This window comes from Eleutherodactylus coqui, chromosome 3 (genome assembly GCF_035609145.1).
Source record: "Eleutherodactylus coqui strain aEleCoq1 chromosome 3, aEleCoq1.hap1, whole genome shotgun sequence".
Lineage (NCBI taxonomy): Eukaryota > Metazoa > Chordata > Amphibia > Anura > Eleutherodactylidae > Eleutherodactylus > Eleutherodactylus coqui.
The window spans coordinates 72,258,705-72,283,616 of NC_089839.1; the positions used below are offsets into that span (position 1 = coordinate 72,258,705).

At 44.7% G+C, this 24,912-nt stretch overlaps 1 protein-coding gene across 1 annotated transcript in view; it reads right to left on the reverse strand.

Moving 5' to 3' along the window:
* VRK2 (VRK serine/threonine kinase 2) overlaps positions 1–24,912 on the reverse strand; it is a 107,045-nt gene that overhangs the window by 76,410 nt on the left and 5,723 nt on the right. The window contains exons 3-7 of the mRNA XM_066595742.1: positions 22,995–23,050; positions 20,148–20,217; positions 16,174–16,258; positions 5,810–5,921; positions 3,369–3,461 (exon numbers count right to left, since the gene is read on the reverse strand). Coding sequence (XP_066451839.1) covers positions 3,369–3,461; positions 5,810–5,921; positions 16,174–16,258; positions 20,148–20,217; positions 22,995–23,050 — 416 coding nt within the window. The remainder of the gene's footprint in view (positions 1–3,368; positions 3,462–5,809; positions 5,922–16,173; positions 16,259–20,147; positions 20,218–22,994; positions 23,051–24,912) is intronic.

Sequence of the window (24,912 nt, forward strand, 5' to 3'; positions counted from 1 at the left end):
GCGCGGCGGCTGATGAGGTTAATCAGTGTTTACCACATACAATGTCCCTAAATTATTCCTACCTGTTCTTAAATATAACCCTCTTTACTGCTGGGTGTGCTGCTGGCTGCACAATGCGAAAAAAATGTGAAAAGGAGTCAAAAAAAAATAAAGCCAATCTAAAAAGCCAATGTTTTCATTCCAATTCAAATCTCCATAGCAGCTGCATATTCAAAGCAGCTCATTTTATTTGCTAAAATATGTTAAAACATGTTAAAATAGCAATGCATGGTTTTCCTGCTTGAAAATAAATCATCCCCCATTGTAAGCAAACCAATGGCATTATACGCCGCAACATGTTTTATGGAGAGTCATATTTGTTAATCTATGCTAATCTGCATAACACTTCCAACCGCCGAAAGAATACAGGAATGAAGCTAGCGCCTGCAAACTTGGGAACTAACACTTCAGCTAAAAATAGAGCCGTGTATCACACCGCATAAAGCCCGAGCAGTGGATGACACACGGAAGACGCAGAAATACCTAGAGACACTTAAATGGCAAAACAGGCTTTTTTTTTTTCTTCTTTATTTCTCTCTTTCTCAACTAAAACCGAATAGCAGTCATTGGGTTTACAAGATTATTAGCAGGATTGCTGAACCGATCCTACGACCAGGCGTTCGAAGCAAAAATCCATATGGCAAGTCAAAACTAGGAAAGCAGGAAACGGCTGCTAGCCTTGTACACGTATAAGTCTTCAATAATAAGGAGGTTTTAGTTTTTCGAGGAAAAAAAATAAAAAATACCGTATATATTCGAGCATAAGCCGACCCAAGGCACCTAATTTTACCATAAAAAAAACTGGGAAAATTAGGTGCCTCAAGTATAAGACTAGCTAGACTAGGTTAAAAAAAAACTGCAATACTAACCTCACAGCCAGCGTCTGTGTCCCCCGTGCGATGGTCTTCCCAGTGGTGTGGCAGGCTGCTCTGTAATCCTCCCCACTGTCATCTCTCTCTTAAATGGGGCTTTGAATTCCCCCACTGTCTGCAAGTAAGCGCTGTGATTGGATCGAGTGAAAGCCAATCACAGCCGGTGCTCAATGAACCAATCACAACCATTCAATGAGGTCATTCAGTGAATGATCGAGTTCCGGCTGTGATTGGCTGGCACTCGATCCAATCACAGCGCTTACATGCTGACGGCGGGAGAATGCAAAGCCCCATTTAGCAGAGAGAGATGACAGCGGGGAGGATTACAGAGCAGCTTGCCGCATCGCCGAGGAAACGATCACAGCTGCTGGCTGAGCATTGCATTTTTTTTTACCTAGCCTAGCTCACTTGAGTATAAGCCGAGGGGGAACTTTTTCAGCATGAAAAAAAATGTGCTGAAAAAGTCGGCTTATACTCAAATATATATGATAATTGACAAAACCAGGCCAATGACAAGGCCCAGAAAGAAAAGCAGATTATAGCATCAATTATGCTAGATGAAGACTCTTCGAGTTGAAATGTTGGTGTATGTTTGTCATGGAGGAATAAAGAGGATATCTTGTTTTTCGCACCATCGATGCGGTCATATTCTTCTATTACTGATAGCGTCAATTAGGACGGCCCATCAGAAGTAGCAAGCAGCTTCCAAAGTGCGTCGTCAAAAAGGGATCTTTTCATTCCATAAAAGCAGGAGCGCCGTAGCGGCTGCAAAGGCAATGCTCACCCGAAACATCGCACCTGCTTTCATGGAATAAAAAGATCGTTTTTTTGATGTTTTACTTTCGAAGCCGCCTGCTACTTCTTCTGATGATCTATACGGTTGGGTAATCAGGATTATTCCTACAGACAAGGCTCAGCATCCATTGCTGTTCATACATTTGGAGTGCTGTTCAACTTTTTTTTATGAATTAGGATGGCTCAGAAATGGAGAACGTCACCAAACATGAGCAGAGACGTCTTAAAGTATCCACGCATTACACACAATATGGCAGGCTGATCAATGTAGGAGAGCACCGGTATGAATAAAGAAATCTCCCCCAGTATTCTTTTCATAAAAGAGCTACCGTGTTTCCCCGAAAATAAGACACCCCCTGAAAATAAGGCACCCCCTGAAATTTGCAGAAGTCCCAAATATAAGGCACCCCCCGATAGTAAGGCATAGTAAAGTGTGCAGGCAAGTCAAGAGGCCTGTCCCCTGCTGCCATCCCCGTTGTCTCCTACCTCCAGATGTACAGGTAGATCTGCAGACAGTCTGCTGTTATCCTGTCCCTGCTGTGCTGTACGAGTGTGCTGTTGTGAGCTCCCCTTGCTGGCTGGAAAAGTCCATACTGTACGTTCTGTTCCTGCTGTACATGTCTGCTGTGATGAGCTCCCCCTGGTGGCCAGAAGCTGCAATACCATCCCTGCTTACAAGTGGTCCAGGAACTTCTGTCTGCAGACAGGTGCGTTACTTTACAGCCCTTATTTTTTTATGGCTCTGTGTGTGAGTCAGGCACCCTGTGTGATTCTTAAGGCTGGGTTCTCACAGAGCGTATTTCCAGCAGAAATGTTGCGGTTTGGCCACAGCGATAAACAGCGAGATTTCTGCCAGGAAAGCGCTGCTTCAAAACCCACGGCACTCAGCCGCTTGTTTTGAAGTGACCTGGCTGCACGATTTTCCGTTTCTGTGGCCGGTGAATCCGCACCACAACACTGGCTTCTCCCAGCTTTGCCGTGACAGATTTGCTGTCCCATGTGGACGAGATTTCTGAGAAATTACGTCCACAAAGCTGGCCAATTGAGGGATTAGCAGCCACAGACGGATTTGCCGCGGCGAAATAAGACACCCCCTGAAAATAAGACGTAGCGCATATTTGGGAGCAAAAATTAATATAAGACGCGTCTTATTTTCGGGGAAACAGGGTACTACAAGGATCTCTCCCACAATCTATTTACACCAAGGACTGCAACGGTAACGAGAGGGCATCCGCTACGTCTAGAAGATAGCAGGTTTCATCACCAACACAGAAAAGGGTTCTTTACTGTAAGAGCAGTTAGACTGTGGAACTCCCTGCCTGAGGATGTGGTGATGGCAAAATCCATAGAGGAGTTTAAAAGGGGACTTGATGTCTTTCTAGAGCGGAAGGATATTACAGGATATAAATCTTAGGTTAATTGTTAATCCAGGTATACGGGTAGGTAGGAACTATTACAGGTTGATCCAGGGAACAGTCTGATTGCCATTAAGGAGTCGGGAAGGAATTTTTCCCCCAAAAGGGCTAATTGGCTCCTGCCTCTTGGAGTTTTTGCCTTCCTCTGGATCAACAACATAGGAGGATTAACAGGCTGAACTAGATGGACACCGTCTTCATTTGGCCTTACATACCATGTTACTTCTTACAAACTAAACACAGTTACCTTGTGGGTATCCGAAGTGTGAAGTAAAATATTTCCTGCTTTAATATCGCCATGTACATACTCGTGTTCATGTATGTATTCCAATACATCCAGCTGTAATGCAAGTAACAGAGAAAAAGTTAAAATAAGAGAAGGCCACTGTAAGGCCTTAGTCAGACGGGCGTTTTTTCGCGCGATTTGCGGATCGCATGACGGATGCGTTAATCGCGTGACCGGGGGCGAAAAATTGCGGGAAAAATCTGCACCTAGCCGCGTTAATCGTCGCAGCAAAACGCCCGTCTGACCGGAGTAAAATCGCCATGTGCATCAAAATGCGCATGAAACTTAGACTGGCCGTCAAAAAAAAAAACGCAGCTAGCTGCAGTAAATGATTTTGGTGCGCACATAAAACGCCGAACGCAGATAGGCGCGATCTGCGAATCGTCGTGTCCTATAATTTATCGCATATCCGCATAAAAAGCGGCCATGTGACCGATACCATAGCGAACCATTGGTTCTATATATGCGCGAATCGCGCGAAAAATCGCCCGTCTGACTAAGGCCTCAGGGTGCGTTCACACATGTGGGTCTGCACCAAAATTTTCACCAGTTATTGCAGATTTTGATGTAGATCCACAGCAAACTTCCTCCCTTGAGGGGTTGCAATCTGCTGCAGATCCGCAGCAAAATCCCCACCAAATAGTGCAGCTTTTAACACAAATTCTTCAGCTGGGAAAAAGCAACATCAAATCTGCTGCATGTGAATGCACTCCAGTGCAGGGTGTCACATTGGATTGTGTAGGACTGCTCAGATGTTGATTTTTTTTTCCTGCCCAAATTCATTAAAGGGTCATACCCTCCTGTGGATATATCATAAATGTCTGAGGAGTCCAAAACGGGGGTCCCCTGAATGGATGACTGAGTGGATAAATGGCTGGGATTACGGAAACAGTCCAACTAGATGTGCTACATTGTTTCCGATCTCCCATTCACTTTTGTGTTAAGGGGTTGAGCCGCTACCAGACATTGCCCCTATAGCTGAACTGTCTTAAAACAACAAGCAGTACTTACCCATCTGTTGCCCCGACGTCCTCCTGGTGATCGTTGTGAACAATGACATCAGCCGAAGATACACGAGTCCTGCAGACAGGGGCTACAGCGTCACAGTTTTGAACTTCTGGAATCATGTTACCCAGGTTGTGAGCGCTGATATCAGGAGAATGGGGCACTGCAGCTTCCAATTGGCTGCCACAGTTAGGTGTCTTCGACTTACGTCATCTTCCACAACAATCTCCGGGAGACAGCAGGGCAAGAGTACTGGATCCCTGCGGTAGAGTACAGGCAATTGTTGCTCTTTTTGATATTTCAAGAAAGTTGATGCTGTAGCAACAATTTTGTCTGGTGACTGGACGACCCCTTTAAAGAAAAGCAGCAAGTTCATCTGTTACGGTAAGTCTGACCACCTCTCCATTCAATGGATGCAGTGGCTGATACGATACCAGATAGGGTCAGGTACACCTCTGGGATGGGTACATGGGTGGTTCCCTGACCCTAACATTTATGGCATATTGGGTGGATATGACAAATGTCTAAGATTGGAATAACCCTTTAAATACAAGTTACAGTTCACTATGCATTATGCTTGTTGTACTCACTAAACAGTCTTTAAAAGTGATGGTACTGTAAAAAAAACATTTAGCCTTCTATGTTCCATTCTGCAAATACCAACTATTCAACAGCCCCGATTTCCAAGACCAGGAAAAGCCCCGTTTATGCCTTGCCCCTTATTGCAATTTCAGTAAACATAGAATTCAATTGAGCCCATTGGTTCAGCTTAGAAAGGGCATTTTTTTAAAAGTTAGCCCTCCTCCTCAACTGCAGGTTTTTCTGAGAAAAAGCTAGTTAATTATTTTATCCCATTTTGCTTGGTTTCAAGTCTTGCGTAACAAAACATCTGTATGGGGCACCGTTCTACTAAAGGATTTTTACGGTAAACCACGATGGGACTGCAGAATCTGCAGGATTCATTTCCCAGAATAGAGAATTATACAATTTGGAGAAGACTAATGCACGAACACAACCGTGAAGTTTAACCATAAGGCTTGGGACTGGTTTGTGAGTGGTGGTAAAATTATAAGATTACTGCAATCACAATGTTTTCTTATGGGAAACCGAGTCGCTTGCGAGCGATAGCCGGAGCTGAGAGATGCTAAACAGAGGATCCTTTTTAATCATGGATTACATGGACAGCCCGTTGAGTCCAACTGGGTCCAGAAAGCTTTGAGACTAGCACAAAGGGTGTTTGGGGGCTTTTCCTTTTATGCTGAGCCAACTGTAATGAAAACTCGTAGCAGTTTATTAACCCTCGGTGATGTTATCTTCTGACATGTCTCTATGGTATGCAAGAAGAGAACTAAGTGGTGAAATTCCCATTAAAAGCCATTGAGATATTTTTTACTTACCATACGAATGCCAATTTGCATTACTGCCTTTGCAGGCAGTTTGCCACCGTTGTTCTTTTGCAGCTTCTGCAGATCCGTACCGAGCCGGTCTACCACCATAAACCTGTAACTACTGCGAGTGATAAAAAGAATAAGGTGATGAAAAAGAAAAATCTCTGCATGTAAAGCAATAATTGTAGCACAGATGTAGCAAAGTATAACTTTACAGTGACAGCCTTCCGGGACAAGTTATCTCATCTTAAAAAAAAGTGTTGTACCAAGATTACAAGTTATACCCTATTCACAATATGGGCATAAGGTGCTGATCAATGGGGATCTCACCACGAAGCCCCTGCCAATTATGAGAACAGGGGTCCCATGTCCACCACTGCCTGTCACTGCATGAGTCGCTTCTCTCCCCACAAAGACGTACGAATGAAAGAGGGCGCTGGCTAATCATGCGTGGTCAGCACTCCATTCATTTCAGTAGGATTGACAGAAATCCCCCAGTGCTTGCCACTTGGCTATCTCAGCGGTCCCATTGATAGTGAATGGAGTGCTGCTTTTGCAAACGAACTCACGCTCCATTCAGTCTCCTCCTAATTGCAGAACGTGCATTAACCCTGCAGTGAAGAAGATGAGGGACATGAGACCCCCATTCTCGGGAGCAGTAAAGATCTTAGAGGTAAGACCCCAACCGATTAGCAAGTTATCCCCTATACTATAGGGAATAACGTATAATCTTGGATCCACCACTTTCTGCCATTATTGAAAAGCTATTGTTATCTTCACATAACAGAAGCTATTGAAAAGCCATGGAAAGAGCAAACAAGTTGTAGCACAGAAACTTGTCTTACTGCAGTAAAAACCAAGTTAAACTTTGCTACATCTTTAAGCCGCGATATCGGATGGCCTCAATATGTTATAATGCCAGTACGACACATACTCGTCTCTTATAAAAACTCCCTTATGACAAATACGATAGCAGATGGGCATGCAGCGACTACAAAAGGAAACGCAAGAACAATAATTCAAGCTAAAATCTCAAGGGATCTTAGGCTGGACACAGTATCATCACCAGCTGCATGCATGATTATTATACAGCCATAATGATCCGTGCTTACCAAGGTGATCAGGAGAAAGCGGGAACAAGCACAATATGTAGGATCATCAAAGCCCTGATACACGATGGTACTGCACCAGCGTTGTATCATAAAGATAGATTAACTGCAAGACTGATATTTGTAAGAAATCTGGTTGAAATTCTTTCTAGAAAGTAGCCCCCTCAGCAATCAGCTGATTGTCACAGGTCGGACTACTAACACCCCCAGTACTCAGTTGATACATCACATCACTTCCTGCAACAGCAACCAAATTAATGGGTTTTCATGTCACAAATTACTAAGCCAAATCCTTTAGAACAGAAGCCGTTCTCCTGAGCTGTTCCCTACAACAGCTACCAGAGAGGTCCTTAAGGCCTCGTTCACACAAGCGCTGTTTTCACGAACCAATGGTTTCCAATAGAAGCGTTCACATGAAAGAATGTTAGGCACGCTAAATTTGTGCACCTAACAAATATAGGATATAAGATTTCAAGGTCGCATCTGAGCTCCGTGGTGCAAGAAACGATAGGACCTGACCTATCTGTGGTGTGCGCTTTGTATAGACTTCTACGGGAGCTGGAAAACACACACCACGACCCTCCCATCATGTGAACGGGCTAATTAAAATAGCTGGAAATCACCAGTTCACGCGATCATTAGTGCAGTATAGCCGCAATCTTTTCACGGGCCTATACTGCGCTAAAACAGCGCTCGTGTGAATGAGGCCTAATAGGGAACATGGACAGGGGTTCTTCAGTTGGGGGAATTCCTTAAAAACTTGTCACAAGTGTATTTAAGGAAGCCCCATTACCATCACTGACATGTCTGTCATAGTACAGGTTTGTATTCCCCATGGCGTATACATTTTGGAGAATCTTAAAACTCGGCACTATGTTGTTCCTGTTATTCCTCCTACAAATTTATGAATAAATTGGCAACTGGTTATCATCATTCCCCCGTTTAACTACAAAGTCTGGCAATTTCAGCCTTGTGTTAGCCTGGGTTCACACAGGGCGGATTTGGTGCTTATTTGCCGCGGTTTGCCGTTGCATATCCGCATTGCAGCCATTCCGTCGCGGTTGCAGTGCAATGCAGTGCCAATGTGTTTGGCCAAAATCTCGTTCTCACAGGGCGTAAAATTTACCGCAGAGCCGCAGTGCGGATAAGCAACTGCGTCGCGGTTTTGAAAGATGCAGCATGTCCAATCTTTCGACGTTTCCACAGTGGATTTTTTTCCATAGGGCCCCATGAACGCAGCTAAAACCGCAATGAAAACCGCTATTGCTTGTTTTGTAGCGGTTTTTCCAAGCGGTTCCGCAGCAGATTGTTCGCATGAGAAAGAGGGGCAATAAAGTTTGTTCACAGGAAGTGGTCCAGCGGCCATTTTAGCCGCTTGGCGCCATTTCAGCCTGGACTTCATGGAGAGTGGAAGCAGCGAGCAGGAGCTCTGCCGGCAGCACCAGACCTCTCCACAGCGGCACCACAGCGATTGGCAGCAGCACCAGCCCAGGGGAAAATACTGGGCCACAGGCGGGAAACTCCACCACGTGAGTGGCGGGAAAAGCGCTGACATCAGCGGAGGCACCACCACTACAACCCCCCGCGGAGGCACCACCACTACCCCCAGCGGGGCAAGCAACCCAGCGACACGAGCAGCGGGAAAATCCTCAACCTCGGATAAAGAAGGTAATGCACTACTTCACCAATCATTGCAGGCAAGACGCGTCCAGCTCCACCGCACCATATTTTGCTCTCGCCTGCCCGCTTCGCGCTCTTTTGCGTCCTTTTTCTTTTGCATTGCAACGCATGTTATCCGCTTTTTTCCTCCCTTGCTTTGCTCAACAATTTATGGCCTTTTTCTTTTGCATTGCAACGCATGTTATCCGCTTTTTTCCTCCCTTGCTTTGCTCCACAATTTATGGTCTTTTTCTTTTGCATTGCAACGCACGTTATCCGCTTTTTTTCCTCCCTTGCTTTGCTCCACAATTATGGCGTAACTGTTCGTGGGGCACGGTTGGCGTTAAGTCGGTCCTTTCCACCATTATATGGCCCCCCCACCCGGTTGCATGGCATTCCTTTGCATGGGCGAGGCCACGCGTTTCGTCCCTTTTTGCATTGCCTACCCTAACTTACACATAGGAAGCTGAAATTTTTTTTTTTATCACTTTTTATCCTTTTATTGCTCACCCTTCGGCATCTCACGTGTAGATGTGAGCCTCGTTGTTATTTTTGGCGACTTGCAATTGTGCGCTAGTGGGCAATAATGTTGTGTATCTAATGAAATGTAACCATTTTCTGATTACTCACAGGACGAAAACCATTTTCTGTTGTCGCCAAGCACATTTCCGGACAATGGCGTGGTATCAGCGAATGGGGATCAACGTTGCCAGGATGATAACATTGGTGAGTGTAGTGTGCGCTGACACAACCATATCCACCCCCCTCGGAATGCTATTCAACTTGTTTTCTTCTTTCCTCCCCCCTGCAGGTTGAAAGTAGGCCTGAGATTTGGGACCCAGCCGAGCCGGGCTACTGTGACCGAGATTTAAAGGCGGACGCCTGGCTTGCGGTCTGCACAGGGATGTATCCCGATTGGGACTCCGCCACTACTGCCGTCCACAGTGAAATCCGTAAGTTTACACTATTGGTAACGCTTTGTTGTTTCTTTCTTGGATGTACTCAGAACTGTACTGCATCTAACCACACTGTTTATTGCAGCTGTCGGTGGATTGCATCCTTTTGCAGACTGCTTGTACCATGTTTAATTGCCATCTGTAATTTTGCAGTTAAAGACGTCAAGAATCGTTGGCGGTCTGTTCGGGACCGCTACAAGAAGCACGAAAAGGATTGTGAAAAAAGCGGCATGTCCCCGTCACAAAAAAAGTGTCCATACCAGGAGGTACTGCGCTTCCTCAGAACAAGTCGAGCATTGCGTGCGTAAGTGCAAATATCTAAGCTAGCTCGGCTTCCATGGCGTCGCATTTTGAGGTTCTATGTCTCTAAACGGTATTCGTTTCGTCCACAGATCCAGCGGGAACATCACGGCCGCGCCTCCCTCGGTCACAACCCCTTCACCTGACAAAGATGGGCCGGGACAGGAGTCGCGGGATGATGAGCCCAGAGAAGGTACCCCAGCCTTGGAAGACAGCCAGCGTAGCACGCCCGATTTGAACCCCACTTCAGTTACTCCGGAAGTGGGGGAACAAAATGCGTCGTGTGGCAATACTACTGCCCCTGCCAGCAGAGCATGTCGTAGCAGGGAGGTGAGTTCCGAGCGGACGAGCCGCAGCGTTGCAGCTCGCCCGCGTTGGAAGAATAACAAGCCAGATGCCACCCAAGAGGCGCTGTCTTTATTGCAGCGGTCTGAGACGGAGGATCAGTGGGACACAATGGGTACCACCATTGCGTCACGCATTCGTGAACTGAGCTCTGAGCATCAGTGGACTATTCCGCCAGTTCTTTACACTGTGTTAGAGATTTTTGGTTCTCAAAGACCCATTGCCGATAGCACTGCTATTATTGTGGCAATGAAAAATGCAGCCTTTCCAGTACCACCCTCAAACCGCATGTTGCCTGCACCCCAATCTTTCCCGGATCAACCTGCCAGGGTTTCTAGGACAACGGTATACCCCATGCACCATGGCTCTCCTGACACTGGCTACAGCGACACGGTCTCTGGCGGTTCCCCGTCACAATCGTCGTTTCTCTCACTGATGAACAGCCCTCTGCAACAGACATCGCAACACTCAACCGCGCGACTGTGCTCGCCACCAAATGCATCTCAATGCAGTATAGGAGAAAGCTCTTTTAGTTATACGACATTGCAGTGATCACAAACGTTTACTTTGGGATAACTGCAATGTCTTAGACGCTACCATTGGAAAGTGCAGGTTCCGTTGTGCTGTTGCCTTGTCTCACACTGCATGGAGTTGGCTGGTGTCCCAGAAATCCTACGGATGGTCATGGGACAGATTGGGGTTGCAATTTCTTAACATCACTCACTGCCAGCTACTATGTGCTCTGCTGCAAAAAAGGCTAGGCGCACTCATTCCTTCCCGTCAGTGGCATGACCGTGAAGTTCTTCGATGGCTGTGCCACTGTACGAGAAGGACTGTGTTTGCGCGTGTTTTTTTGTTTTTTTCCGCTGCCTTGCTGTCCTCCAAGGTTGGGGCAAATCACTTCTCGGACTCATTGTCCTTTGTTTTCCTTTATTTATTTTCCTGTCTATCTTCATGCTCGCTCTAGTGTAATGTATGTTAGCGGAGTTCGAGCATGAAAAAAAAAAAAAAAATGGTGATGAGAACAGGGGCAGTCTGCGTGCCTGTTCCCATCATCATTTTCGCTTGCGGCATGTCCGTCAAGTGTGGCCAAAGCTAAACTGGTTGTGGATTGGCCAGTGACGGAGAAAAACTTTACACCACATTGTACCGTTACCACGTGCGAAATGTGTGCAACTACAGGCCGTCCTTATTTGTTGCTAGAAGCAAACACACAATACCGCTATCCGACATTGATGTAAAATTGTGTCTGGATGAACGTGTTTTAAAAAACGTAGCAAGGAAAAAAAAAATAAGTGGTTTGATGCACTCCCGGTGCGTGGCTAATGTAACGCTACATTATGGTGTGTCGTCAAGCTTGCGAAACTGGTTCCATTGCTTGTGCAAAATTTGTTCTATTCATGTAGTGGTAATCGTTAACTACGCTGAAAAGAAGGATACGGTTCTACTCATGCAATGTTCATTTAGCTATTAATAAAAATACATCATAGCCTAACAATTTTCGTGAATTTTACAATAAAGTTTATGTATTTTGTGCGGCGAAAAAAAATGGAAGAACAAATTTTTTCTTGAAATATAAACACATTTTATTCTGCAAACGGTTGAACAATTTCTGAAAATTTGAAATTAAAGGTGGAGGAGTGACCTTTTGTGCCTTTAATAAAATACGTTTTTCTCCACGTACTTTGTTTTCCACGTCCTTCTGGGGCTGGGCGCCGGGGGAGGGTCACACTGCAGTTAGGGCTGCACACCACCGACACAGGAGAACTGCCATGGCACGGTGCCTTCGTGACTAAGGAAATAGTCAGTGAAGAGTTCGCGTACCTGCACTGCAGTAGCAGGCATCCTACCTCCCCCCCAGTTGATGACAGTGTCAAAGGCAGGATCGAGTTCTTCCACATCTACCTCGGGGCGATAGTCCCGGAGGTAGTTGTGAAGAACACAACATGCCTTGACAAGGTCATCAAACTGTGGTAGGGTCTACCATTAGGGTAGTCCCTAGAACTCTCCACTGACTTACCATAATCCCGAAGGCACACTCAACCACACGACGTGCCCGGCTCATCCGATAATTAAAAATCCTTTTCCGGGCATTCAGTCCTCTTCACGGGTATGGGCGCAACAGGTTTGGCATCAACGGGAAAGCCTCATCCGATACCATCACAAAGGGGACTGGATGTGTGGTTCCCGGGAAAGGTTGTGGGGCTGGGAGCGTGACGCCATCTCGGAGAATTTGCATCCCAATCTGTGATGTTCGCAGCACCCGAGAATCTCCAGTGCTGCCATAGGCGCCGACGTCGATGCAAACAAATTTGCTATGTGCATCAGCCACGGCCATCAGGACAATTGAAAAAATTTTTGTAATTGAAAAATTTGGAGCCTGAGTGGGCTGGCTGAAGCACACGCACATGTTTGCCGTCGACAGCGCCTATGTAGTTAGGAAATTTGGCAACATCTTGAAAGCCTGCTGCAACACGTTGCCAAGTATCCTCGGTAGGTGAAGGCATCACGATGGGCTGCAACTTCTGCCAGATGGCGCTGCATGTGCACCTCACAATTTCGGTGATGGTAGATTTACCAACACGAAATTGGAGATGCAGGGATGCATAGCTCTCTCCCGTGGCCAAGAAGCTGAAAAGAAGCAGAGAAGAGAAACAAAAGTTAGTACACAATGAAGACTTGCATTACATCCACACTTCTATGTATACAGTATTCAGATATTGTTCTCAACACGAAATTGATTGGAGAACGCAGTAGAATTCGTGTGAAGGAAATAAGATTTGCAATTGAAAGGTATATATGGGGGGGTGAAATTCTCACTTTCCACGCCACACATGGTTCAGATTTCCATTCTCCCCATCCACAACAAAAGGGGAGAGAGAATGAGAAAATGCAAACATGTTCCTGCTACACTCAGGAAGTTAACTTGGTCCCGTTCACTGCCGGTGCACAACAAAGGTTGCCCAAGTTTGCTGGTATGGTAAGTTCAACAATCTTGCTGCTGACACTGTATCTGAAGTCAACCAGCCACAAGATGATGCTGTTCTGGTGCCACGCACGGGCAACCAAACACCCGCCCGCCCGGTGAGATAAGGGTAGCCGTGCAGGTGTCATGATGGGCGTGGCGCTAATAAAAGGGGTGCTCGATAGCCTAGCTGTCAAAAAGCAGTGTGACGTAATGCTATAGCATTACGTCCTATAGCCGGAGCAATCAGAGCATAAAAACTGGTACTGCGCAAAATATCACGGAAACAATAAAATTAAAAAAAACAATTGGCTGCACACTCGCAAATTACATTACAGATAGAACAACAGTGACAGGATAAGAAAGGTTACTTACCGAAGGGTGATGAGCAGCCTTTCTTCTGCAGTGATCGCCTTCCTCATCTGCGTATCCTGGTAGGTCAGATCCCGGCGCACCAGCTCCAGAAGGCGCTCAAAGGCCTCCATAGGCAGGCGACAAAAAGAAACAAACTTCTCAGGATGGCTGCAGAGAGAGAGAAAGGGAGAGCGGGCTAAAATAATAAAAATTCTTAGCGCAACATCAAACCTATTCCCATGCTACACGTCACTTACTTTTTAAGATCTTGGTAGAGGCTTGCAAAATGGCCCTTCGTCCCCCTCTGTGTCAGTAGGGGATGAACCCAATAGCGTCTCTGACGCCGGGAAGCACGATCAGTCTGAAAAAGAATAAGCACGTGAATTAAAGCACATGAATTAAAGCACATGGCCGCAATCGCACTCTAGTCCACAATGCATCAACAAACAACAAGGAAACTAAGCACACAATGACCATAAAAACAAATCGCTCACCTTTTCAGATTGTTCTCTATCCATCAGAAGCACAAAGGCAGTCAGTCTGCGTCGGTAGGCGCGCCTGAGACGGACAGTTCCTCGCTCCATGTCTGCTGACAAAATGGCCACAAATACAAAGCTCTGCCTACCCTATGCAGAAATGGGTGGGAACGATGACCTCACAGGAAACAGCTTTTTTTAGAATCTGCACCTAGTAAAATACGCAAGCAAATCAGCAACAAAAACCACGCCTCTCCCAAAATAACCGCAGCGGTTTTTTCCGCAGCAAAGGGCCTGCGGATTTACCAGCGGTAGAACCGCTGAGAAATACGCGGTGAAAACTGCGTCTAAATTTGGCCATAGCATGCGGATTTGCCGCAGAAACGGAAAGGTTGCGGCAAAACCGCAACATTTCCGCGACAAATCCGCCCTGTGTGAACCCAGGCTTACAGTGTGCAGGGATATTGACAAGAGGAATGGTACCACCCAGTTGTCAATTTATTCATCAATTTCCAATAGGCATAACAAAGGAACCGCACATTGTAGAGTCCAAAGAAAAGATGCAAAAGATTTACCAATTCCTAAAAATTCAAATAAGTGGAAAAAGGTCCTCTTTAATAACAGGCAATTTTTGCGCAACCCATTTATCATCTATTCATAGGACCCCCACTGATCCTGAGAAAGGGGGTCCTGTATCCCCCTCTTGTCACTGCAGCTTTGAGTGAGGAGGAAACTGAATAGAGTGTTGGTCAAGCATGCACAGTTCAATGACGTTTATGGAAATAGCCAAGTGCTTGTACTCAGCCATCTCTAGCAGTCCTATTGAAGATGAATGGAGCAGAACCACACATGCTCAACTGCCACTCCATCCAATATCCTCTTGCAGTGTAGAGGAGACGGGACCCCTGTTCTCTGGACCAGTGTGGGGGGTGAAATGTCTCAGCGGTGAGACCCTAGCTGAGCAGAATTTTATCTCCTATTCAGTGGATAGGGAATAGGAGTCAATTTTGATACAAGCCCTTTAAAAACACCACAGAGAAAAGAGTTGATTGAACATCGGATTTAGGCCAGTTATAGATGGCGGAGATTTCTCATTCGAGATTTGTGCGTTGAGAAACACACAAATATGAACCCCATTTTTTTTAAGTGGGGTTGCAATATGGAGGAAAATAAATTGCGGCATGCCCTATCTTTGGGCGTGCCCTTGCATCGTCCATTGCTTTTAATGGGTCCGGCAGCAGCATTGCACCATGTGCTAGGTGCGCGTCAGTGCGATGCAAAGTTTCTCACTGAATAGAAAACACTCCGCAATCTTTATACAAAAACGCCACGCATCAGCTGCGAAATTGCGTGTTAGCAAACGTGATATCGGCCGAGTTTCATGGCCTGATATTGCACTTGCCTGTTTGAAATTAGCCTTAAGTGGACAATGCTCTTCCCTCAATAAGCCACCTAGGCCAGTAAGAGCTGGTTTCCATGTGTTAATATAGGTGAATGCACACGGGCGGAAATTGCGCAGCAGGATTTCCCACCTGGGCACGCTGCCGTAGGATTGCATTGGTTTATGCAATCCTATGCAGACGGACACGATTTGACCGCGTGAAAACAAATCGCGGCATGTCCTACTTCTGTGCCGCGTCGTCGCTGATGCGCCGGCTCTGCTCTGCGCACGTGCCGGTTGGGCGGCAGCCGGCACATAGCAGAGCGGAGGAGGAGACTCCGCAGCAGGTGAGCCGCGGGTCCCTGCTGGGGCACGGGTCGCATCCCGCTGTGAGGATTCTTGCAGCGAGATCCGACCCAGCCGTCTGCTTGAGCCCTACCCCAGTCTTTTTCTTGTGGTGTAGCACAAAAATTCTAGAGGTAGACGGATATAAAACAAAACAAAAAACTTATAGTTCCAATTGGAACAATTTTGTGTCCAGTGGCATTCAACATTTATCTGTCTGGCTAGCGAACACCAGAAAGGTGCACAACTTGTCCTGACTTGTGACGAGCCCAGGCAAAAATACAATTAGCCGCACAGAGCTGATATATGTGAGCAGCCCTAAGAAGCACTTGGAGGTTCATGTGATACAAAGGCTTGCTTTATGCAGTGATTAGTTGCAGCTTAACCCATTAATTCTTCCTTTAAATGGACTGACCCCCATCATTATTATTAATCACAGATCCATTAGAGAAATAACACTCATATCCTCAGCGATATTCTCACCTTGAATTATAATTTGTTTCTCCAGTTCCCCAGTATCTAGGAATCCCTAAGTATTCCAGGTTATGACTATGAATCCATTTGTTAACTGTGAAATGAAACATTATAGAATAATGAAATACAATACTATGCTTAGATAGCAGAAGCAATTTATATGCACCTTCCTCTCCAAGCTGATGTATGCTGCAAGTCAAATATGTTGGACAACAGTAGAATGTTCAGAAACTGTAGACATTTATTAGGAGACTTTTGTGACATTTCAGGAGTCGGACATTATTACAATTTATTTATTTTTTTTGTGTTTAACTTCACATTTAGTGCGTAATTTCCTCTATTAGGTCATACTGAATATTGCATTTTGTATATGTTCTGCCATTTCCAAAATGAGAAATGCATGCAGTTGCAACAAAAAGAAAATGAACCATTTAGCATTACCTGAATTTCCACATCAATTGCTCATAAACTGTGCAGGTCTATAATTGTGACTTAGATAGCCATCTAACTGAACTAATAACACACACACATAGTTGTACCATTCATGTCCCTTATTGGGGTCAGAAACGCTCTTTTCTCCTTAGGGAGAGCAACTATATACTATAAATAAGTGAGGAGACTCAAATGGCCACGCACGCTCCTCTGGGTAATATGCAAATAAGGGAGATGGAATAAATCCTCCACAGTGCCACCTACTGAAAGGCAGCATTCCTTCGAGTCAAAGTGGGACTTTTTATACAAGTCTTGCTACAATGACTGGGAATCAAAAGCAAAGCCAGACCCCATGTACATACAGCTGTTTCCGGGTTATTGCCCATCATCAGTGTACAGTAGGAGTCTGGCTTTTGCTAGTGAGAGGCCAGGGACAGGGGTCAGAAACGCTCTTTTCTCCTTAGGGAGAGCAACTATATACTATAAATAAGTGAGGAGACTCAAATGGCCACGCACGCTCCTCTGGGTAATATGCAAATAAGGGAGATGGAATAAATCCTCCACAGTGCCACCTACTGAAAGGCAGCATTCCTTCGAGTCAAAGTGGGACTTTTTATACAAGTCTTGCTACAATGACTGGGAATCAAAAGCAAAGCCAGACCCCATGTACATACAGCTGTTTCCGGGTTATTGCCCATCATCAGTGTACAGTAGGAGTCTGGCTTTTGCTAGTGAGAGGCCAGGGACAGGGGTCAGAAACGCTCTTTTCTCCTTAGGGAGAGCAACTATATACTATAAATAAGTGAGGAGACTCAAATGGCCACGCACGCTCCTCTGGGTAATATGCAAATAAGGGAGATGGAATAAATCCTCCACAGTGCCACCTACTGAAAGGCAGCATTCCTTCGAGTCAAAGTGGGACTTTTTATACAAGTCTTGCTACAATGACTGGGAATCAAAAGCAAAGCCAGACCCCATGTACATACAGCTGTTTCCGGGTTATTGCCCATCATCAGTGTACAGTAGGAGTCTGGCTTTTGCTAGTGAGAGGCCAGGGACAGGGGTCAGAAACGCTCTTTTCTCCTTAGGGAGAGCAACTATATACTATAAATAAGTGAGGAGACTCAAATGGCCACGCACGCTCCTCTGGGTAATATGCAAATAAGGGAGATGGAATAAATCCTCCACAGTGCCACCTACTGAAAGGCAGCATTCCTTCGAGTCAAAGTGGGACTTTTTATACAAGTCTTGCTACAATGACTGGGAATCAAAAGCAAAGCCAGACCCCATGTACATACAGCTGTTTCCGGGTTATTGCCCATCATCAGTGTACAGTAGGAGTCTGGCTTTTGCTAGTGAGAGGCCAGGGACAGGGGTCAGAAACGCTCTTTTCTCCTTAGGGAGAGCAACTATATACTATAAATAAGTGAGGAGACTCAAATGGCCACGCACGCTCCTCTGGGTAATATGCAAATAAGGGAGATGGAATAAATCCTCCACAGTGCCACCTACTGAAAGGCAGCATTCCTTCGAGTCAAAGTGGGACTTTTTATACAAGTCTTGCTACAATGACTGGGAATCAAAAGCAAAGCCAGACCCCATGTACATACAGCTGTTTCCGGGTTATTGCCCATCATCAGTGTACAGTAGGAGTCTGGCTTTTGCTAGTGAGAGGCCAGGGACAGGGGTCAGAAACGCTCTTTTCTCCTTAGGGAGAGCAACTATATACTATAAATAAGTGAGGAGACTCAAATGGCCACGCACGCTCCTCTGGGTAATATGCAAATAAGGGAGATGGAATAAATCCTCCACAGTGCCACCTACTGAAAGGCAGCATTCCTTCGAGTCAAAGTGGGACTTTTTATACAAGTCTTGCTACAATGACTGGGAATCAAAAGCAAAGCCAGACCCCATGTACATACAGCTGTTTCCGGGTTATTGCCCATCATCAGTGTACAGTAGGAGTCTGGCTTTTGCTAGTGAGAGGCCAGGGACAGGGGTCAGAAACGCTCTTTTCTCCTTAGGGAGAGCAACTATATACTATAAATAAGTGAGGAGACTCAAATGGCCACGCACGCTCCTCTGGGTAATATGCAAATAAGGGAGATGGAATAAATCCTCCACAGTGCCACCTACTGAAAGGCAGCATTCCTTCGAGTCAAAGTGGGACTTTTTATACAAGTCTTGCTACAATGACTGGGAATCAAAAGCAAAGCCAGACCCCATGTACATACAGCTGTTTCCGGGTTATTGCCCATCATCAGTGTACAGTAGGAGTCTGGCTTTTGCTAGTGAGAGGCCAGGGACATTAACATTCAGGGTGCAGAGAGACAACATAAATGAGTCCTTGAATTCAATAGCCTGTAGATCCCCAGTTAGAAGCAATCACCTGCACTAAACATTTCTTGCAACCGAAAATAAGATTTGCATATAATGAGGAGGAATTCTGCATAATTCCTCCCTGCAAGCATGTTTGTGTTCATTAATATTTCTGGGATGTCTTGTGTGCATAGCCCTCTTCAAGTCATGCCACAACATCTTGATTTTATCTATTGTTACTTAGATAACAGTCAAACCACATTTTATTAGTAATCAATGGAGAAATCCAGTTAAGTCCAAAGGGTTCACTTATTTTTTTCCTTGCAACTATATAGTAAAATAATTATAGGCTTTAATGCCAGCTACTTTTAGAAGCCGTGTAGTGGGAACTGAATGGAATGGAGAATTAAATAGCGAAATAAGGAAATGATGCTCAGCAATTACACATATGGATGGCAACGACATTGATGACATGTTGGAAGTACAATGAGTTAGGTCTTTTTGTGCACCCCTTGTATGATGATAATAATCTTTATATAGCGCCAGCATATTCTGCAGCGCTTACAAGACGGGAGGAACAGAAACAAACCACGGTTACATTTAGTAATCAATTGATGGAGACATTAGGGGTGAGGGTCCTGCTCCAACAAGCTTACATACTACAAATGATGGGGTGATACAGAAGGTAAAGGGGCTGGAGATGTGCACAGTATGGTGAGGTGGAGAGTGAGGGATGCTATACACATAGACAATGGTCAGGTCGTATAGTGGCTGAATCGGTATGACTGCAGGGGGCGGTTGATGGCGGCTAGCAGGGATTGCAGTCAGTAGGACAGGGAGCACGTTATCATTGGGGTACAGAGGGGTTTGGTTGAGGAGATGTGGTATGCCTCCCTGAAGAGGTGCGTTTTTAGAGCACGCTTGAAGTTTTGTGTGTTAGTGATTGCCCAGATAGTTTGGGGTAGTGCGTTCCAGAGGACTGGTGCTGCTCTGGAGAAGTCTTGGAGGCGGGAATGGGAGGTTCGGGTTAAAGGGGCACTTCATCTGATTTTGTTAGTGGAGCATGTCTGTAGCACTTTATTATTCGGTTTCAACAGTAAGCGTTTATTCACGCATCACAGTCCTTTTGTGTCTTATGGCTTGTTTCGATAACTAGTATGGCAACAACAACACCATGTTACACCCTTACCCTATTAGTAATGCCATTAATTAAAAACTGAAGGTCTGCCTACCCTCATCTTGTTTTGCTGCTCTTTGGTAAAATTTCAGTTCACAAAACAATGGTCCATTTTGATAGTTCTCCTAGAATGAGATGTAAAAAATGAAACATTAAAATAGTTTAACACATGAGCTTTTATGGGATGTTCATAAGAAACATTAAACAGCCATTTCATTTGGCGTTAGCCAAGTGCAAACAGCAGTAGCTTGATTTCAATCAAACATTATCTAACATAAATGAAAATTTGCAAAGCTTTGAATTGCCACTTTTATACAGTATATGCGTATTAGTCTTGTGAGCATCATTAAAAAGCTCTTCTTAAAGGGGTTATCTGGAACTTAGAAGCTGACGAGGTATCCTTAGAATAGATCATTTTAATAGGCAGGGGTCTAATATAGAGCACCTCTGCTGATCCGTTGTCTCTTCATTGTATACTAAGCACAGCACTGTACATTTCATAGTGGCGGTACCTAGTATTGCAGCTCAATCTCATTCACTTGAATGGGGCGCAGCAGCAGAAAAGGACAAGTGATGGATGAATGTGATGTCAAAGGCCAAAGTACTGACTCGAGCGTTGCAACTACTTCAAAACAGCTGAGCAGCTGGGGTTCCGGAAGCAAGACCTTCACTAATCTGATATTGATGGCCTATCCCAATATGCAATCGTCTTTCCCATAACAATGCATGGTTGCGAAAATTGGATGCTCAGGAAAACATACAGAAGAAAAATTGATGCGTTTGAACTATGGCGCTGGAGGAGAATGCTACGGATACCTTGGACTGCCATGACAACGAACAGGGTAGTGTTAGATCACGTCAAACCAAAAAAATCACTAGAGGCAAAATCATTAAACAGCGGCTTTCTTTTTTTGGCCACATGATGCACGCTAACTCACTGGAAACATTACTGATGCTTGGCAAGGTCAGTGGAAACAGAAGATCAGGACGACAAAGAACAAGATGGCTAGATACAGTCAAGGCTACCAAGAAGATGTCAATCGCGGGATTGAAAGAAGCCTTGAAAGACAGGAATGCGTGGAGAACATCTATATATATATATATATATAAAAATAAATAAATAAATAAGTAAAGACAAAAGCCCTCACTGACTCGCCAAAAGTTCTCCAACTTCCCGATGTCGTAGAAACATGAATTTTGACACAAGCATAGATTATCTCCAAAATAGGAAAAGTAATTGGGTCCCAACTCGATTATTCAATTCTAGCGCAAAAGAATTAGCGTTGAAATTTAACTTACATAATCTAAATCTCTCGCTTCCCAATATCATAGAAACTTAAAATTTGGCACAGGCATTGATTATAACATAAATAGGAAAAGCTAATGGGTCCCAACTCGATTATTCAATTCTATGCGCAAAGGAATTAGCGTCCAAATTTTATGTACGGAATGTAATTTTCTCACTTTCCGCTGTCATAAAAAACGTGAAATTTGGCACGAGCATTGATTATGTCATAAATAGGAAAAGCTAATGGGTCCCAACTCGATTATTCAATTCTATGCGCAAAAGAATTAGCGTCCAAATTTTATGTACGGAATGTAATTTTCTCGCTTCCCAATGTCATAGAAACAGGAAATTTGGCACGAGCATTGATTATGTCATAAATAGGAAAAGCTAATGGGTCCCAACTCGATTATTCTACTCTGAGCGCAAAAGAATTAGCATCCAAATTTTACGTACGTAATCTAATTGTCTCACTTCCCGTTGTCGCAGAAACATGAAATTTGCCATGAGCATTGATTATGTCATAAAAAGGGAAAGTTAATGGGTCCCAACTCGATTATTCAATTCTAAGTGCAAAAGAATTAGCGTCCAAATTTTACGTATGGAATCTAATTCTCTCACTTCCTGATGTCATTTTGTATAAAGGAAACGTCGCATGGTTACCTCCCGTGGTGTTTTCTGGGTTACGCAAAGAACCATGCAAAATGGTGAACATATTTTTTCCTCGGTATCTCTAAAGTAACCACGACTTCATAAGATTTTCCGTGTGAACACCAGATAAACACAAGTACCAAATTAACTCGGGCGAAGCCGGGTATATCAGCTAGTTGATCCATAAAAGTTACCAAAAGCCGGATGCGACTGAACGGATAATCGCGATCATAATAGTAACACAGATTGTCTCAAAGTGCAGTCACCATTTAAATCTGGCTGAACAAAACCATGTCAAATAAGTAACCACCTTGATCTACAAAGTCTTGCCTACCCTGTATGTATGTACTGTAGTACAGAGCCAAGTGCTTTCACCCCTTGAGAAATACATGGCCACAGGCTGCAATTTATAACACAGGGAAAGGAGGGAGACACTAGTGAAACAAGTAGTAGGAACGAGTCCTACTTTGGCTGTTGAGCAAAGTTCTAAAGTCTGTGTATGCATTCTGGCTTGGCTTACAATTCACAGTCATTATTACAAGGCTTTTAAAAAGAGTCTAACATTGACTTGCAGGAATGCTGCCTTCCAATAGGTGGCACTGCAGAGGTATTGTTCCATTTCCCTTATTAACAAATTTCCATAGAGGCCCAATTACGAAATACCTAAAACATTCTTTATAATGCAGAGCATACAGCTTCACAAAGAGTAGCATTTGGATTAAAGTCCTATTAGTGGTTTGAGGGATTTTTACCTCCCATTATCGTTCCGCAGTGGGCCCCTCTACATTTAGCTTGCTGATTAGGGACCTCTAACATGGAGACAAAATTGTCCAAGGTGGACAACCGTTTGACACGACCTTTCATTCGTAAGGCAAAGTAAAGTAGTAGCCAATAGAACACACCAAGGAAAAAAACAAACAAACAAAAAAAAACAAAACAAAACAGTAAACTGATATGCCAAATTACCACTTTGATGACATAAGCAGCCTCCTCGGAGACGGTCACATCACAATCCGGATAAGCTGAAAGAACAAGAATTGTTTTTGGGATAAACTCTTTCATTCTGTTCTGCAGAAAATAAAGCAACCTCGATTTCATAAAAAAGACTGGATTATTGTAAGTCCATACGACAGCAGGGCACACCTTCTTAAACATTAATAGACTAGCACCATCCACACTCAGCGTTTGGTATTGTAGCTCACTCGTGCTTATACAAACAAAGGGTCATGGCTTGGTGATCCGTGAGCATCCGAGGGGTTACAGTCAGTTGCCAGGACTCGGATCCACGAAACAAGTGTACAGATTCAAGAAGTAACCAATGATGAAACGCCATCTTTAAAGGGGCTCCTTGGACCTTCCAGCTAAATACTTACATCAGTTCTATAGTCACATGGAATACAGAAGTTGAAAATCAAACGGGATGAGACATTTTTTTTTTATATATAGAACAACCTGTCCCAATTCAACAGATTGCTCCACTTGGGATGTATGGGATGTGCAATAATGACAGGGTGCTCTACACTGCCCAAAAGCCCTCAGCTCCATTGGACACGAGATGATAGACACTATACAGTAGCGACTTCAGTGTTCACTGTAGTAGAGGACCATTGCAGGATGGAACACAGAGACAGAATCCGGACCGGTGTAGATTAGTTACACCATGTCCCAATTCCATTCTCTGTAGCAGCATCTTATAGTAGTAGAGGACCCAGTACAATAAATCATCTTGTGGGGATGCAAACATTACCAAATGTCGTACCCATTTTCTTCCTAGCTTTTCAATCCCCATCTAATCATAGGCAGGGACTACATTGAGATCAGTAACATACAAGGAGCGGCCACAAAAAGAGAAGGAAGGAGACAGAAGGAGGCCTCATAGATATGAGTGGTTATGTGACGATAGTGAGTAAATAGTAGTTCCCCAGCTATAAGAGGAAGACGAGGCCACATGCAGAACTGGCAACTAAGCAGGAAGAAAACAAACCACATAGTTGTGCCGAAAACCTTTTTTTAAATTATTTTGCTTTTTTTTCCCCTTTTAGAAGAGATGTGGATTCCGAGGGCTCCTAACCCTGAATAGAGATCACTCTTCATCCAGCCCACCCAGATCAGCTTTGTTGATGAACAATTCTGACAGCTTAGCATTTAGGTAAGTGAACATATAGAAACTACATGACGGTCTGTTCTTAAGGGGTATGCACACAGGCAGATGATCGGGAACAAACATCTGTTCAGCCAATCATTGTGCCACGTGAACGTGCTTGTGATCTGCCAAGAAAACAAACCTTCTGCCGGCAGCATATTGCCCAGTGTAAACAATGGAACTGTATACGCCTGGATGATCATACTAACCCCAACCAATATATTAACTCCTTAGTGACTGCCCATACGCCTTTTCACTGCGGTCACTAGTGGTCTTTATTCTGATGCGGCGCCTTTTTACAACACTGCATTAGAATAACAGCACGGAGCTCCCTTGCCGGTAGGAGAGGGAACAAGGCTGTCTGGTGGCGGTTCAGCACCTGCTCTAACAACAGGGACCAGAGAATTCTCCGATCTCCACTATTTAACCCTTTCGGAACACTTGGCCTCATTATGTGTACTGCATTGACATCCAACCGCCATTGCCTCTGTTTGCAGTGGTGTCGTTAATGACGAAACTGGACTGCTATGGAGTGGAGTCGGGTTGTCTTCAGCGATTAATCCAGGTTTAGTTTGAACAACGACGACGGCCATGTTGTATCTGGATACCTAGGGGTGAGCAACTCAATCCTGCCTTTGCTGTAGAGCGGCACACTACCCCCTGCTGGTGTGATGGTCTGGGAGGCCATCACATATGACAGTCAGTCACCCCTAGTAGTGGTATAAGGGACAATGACAGCTC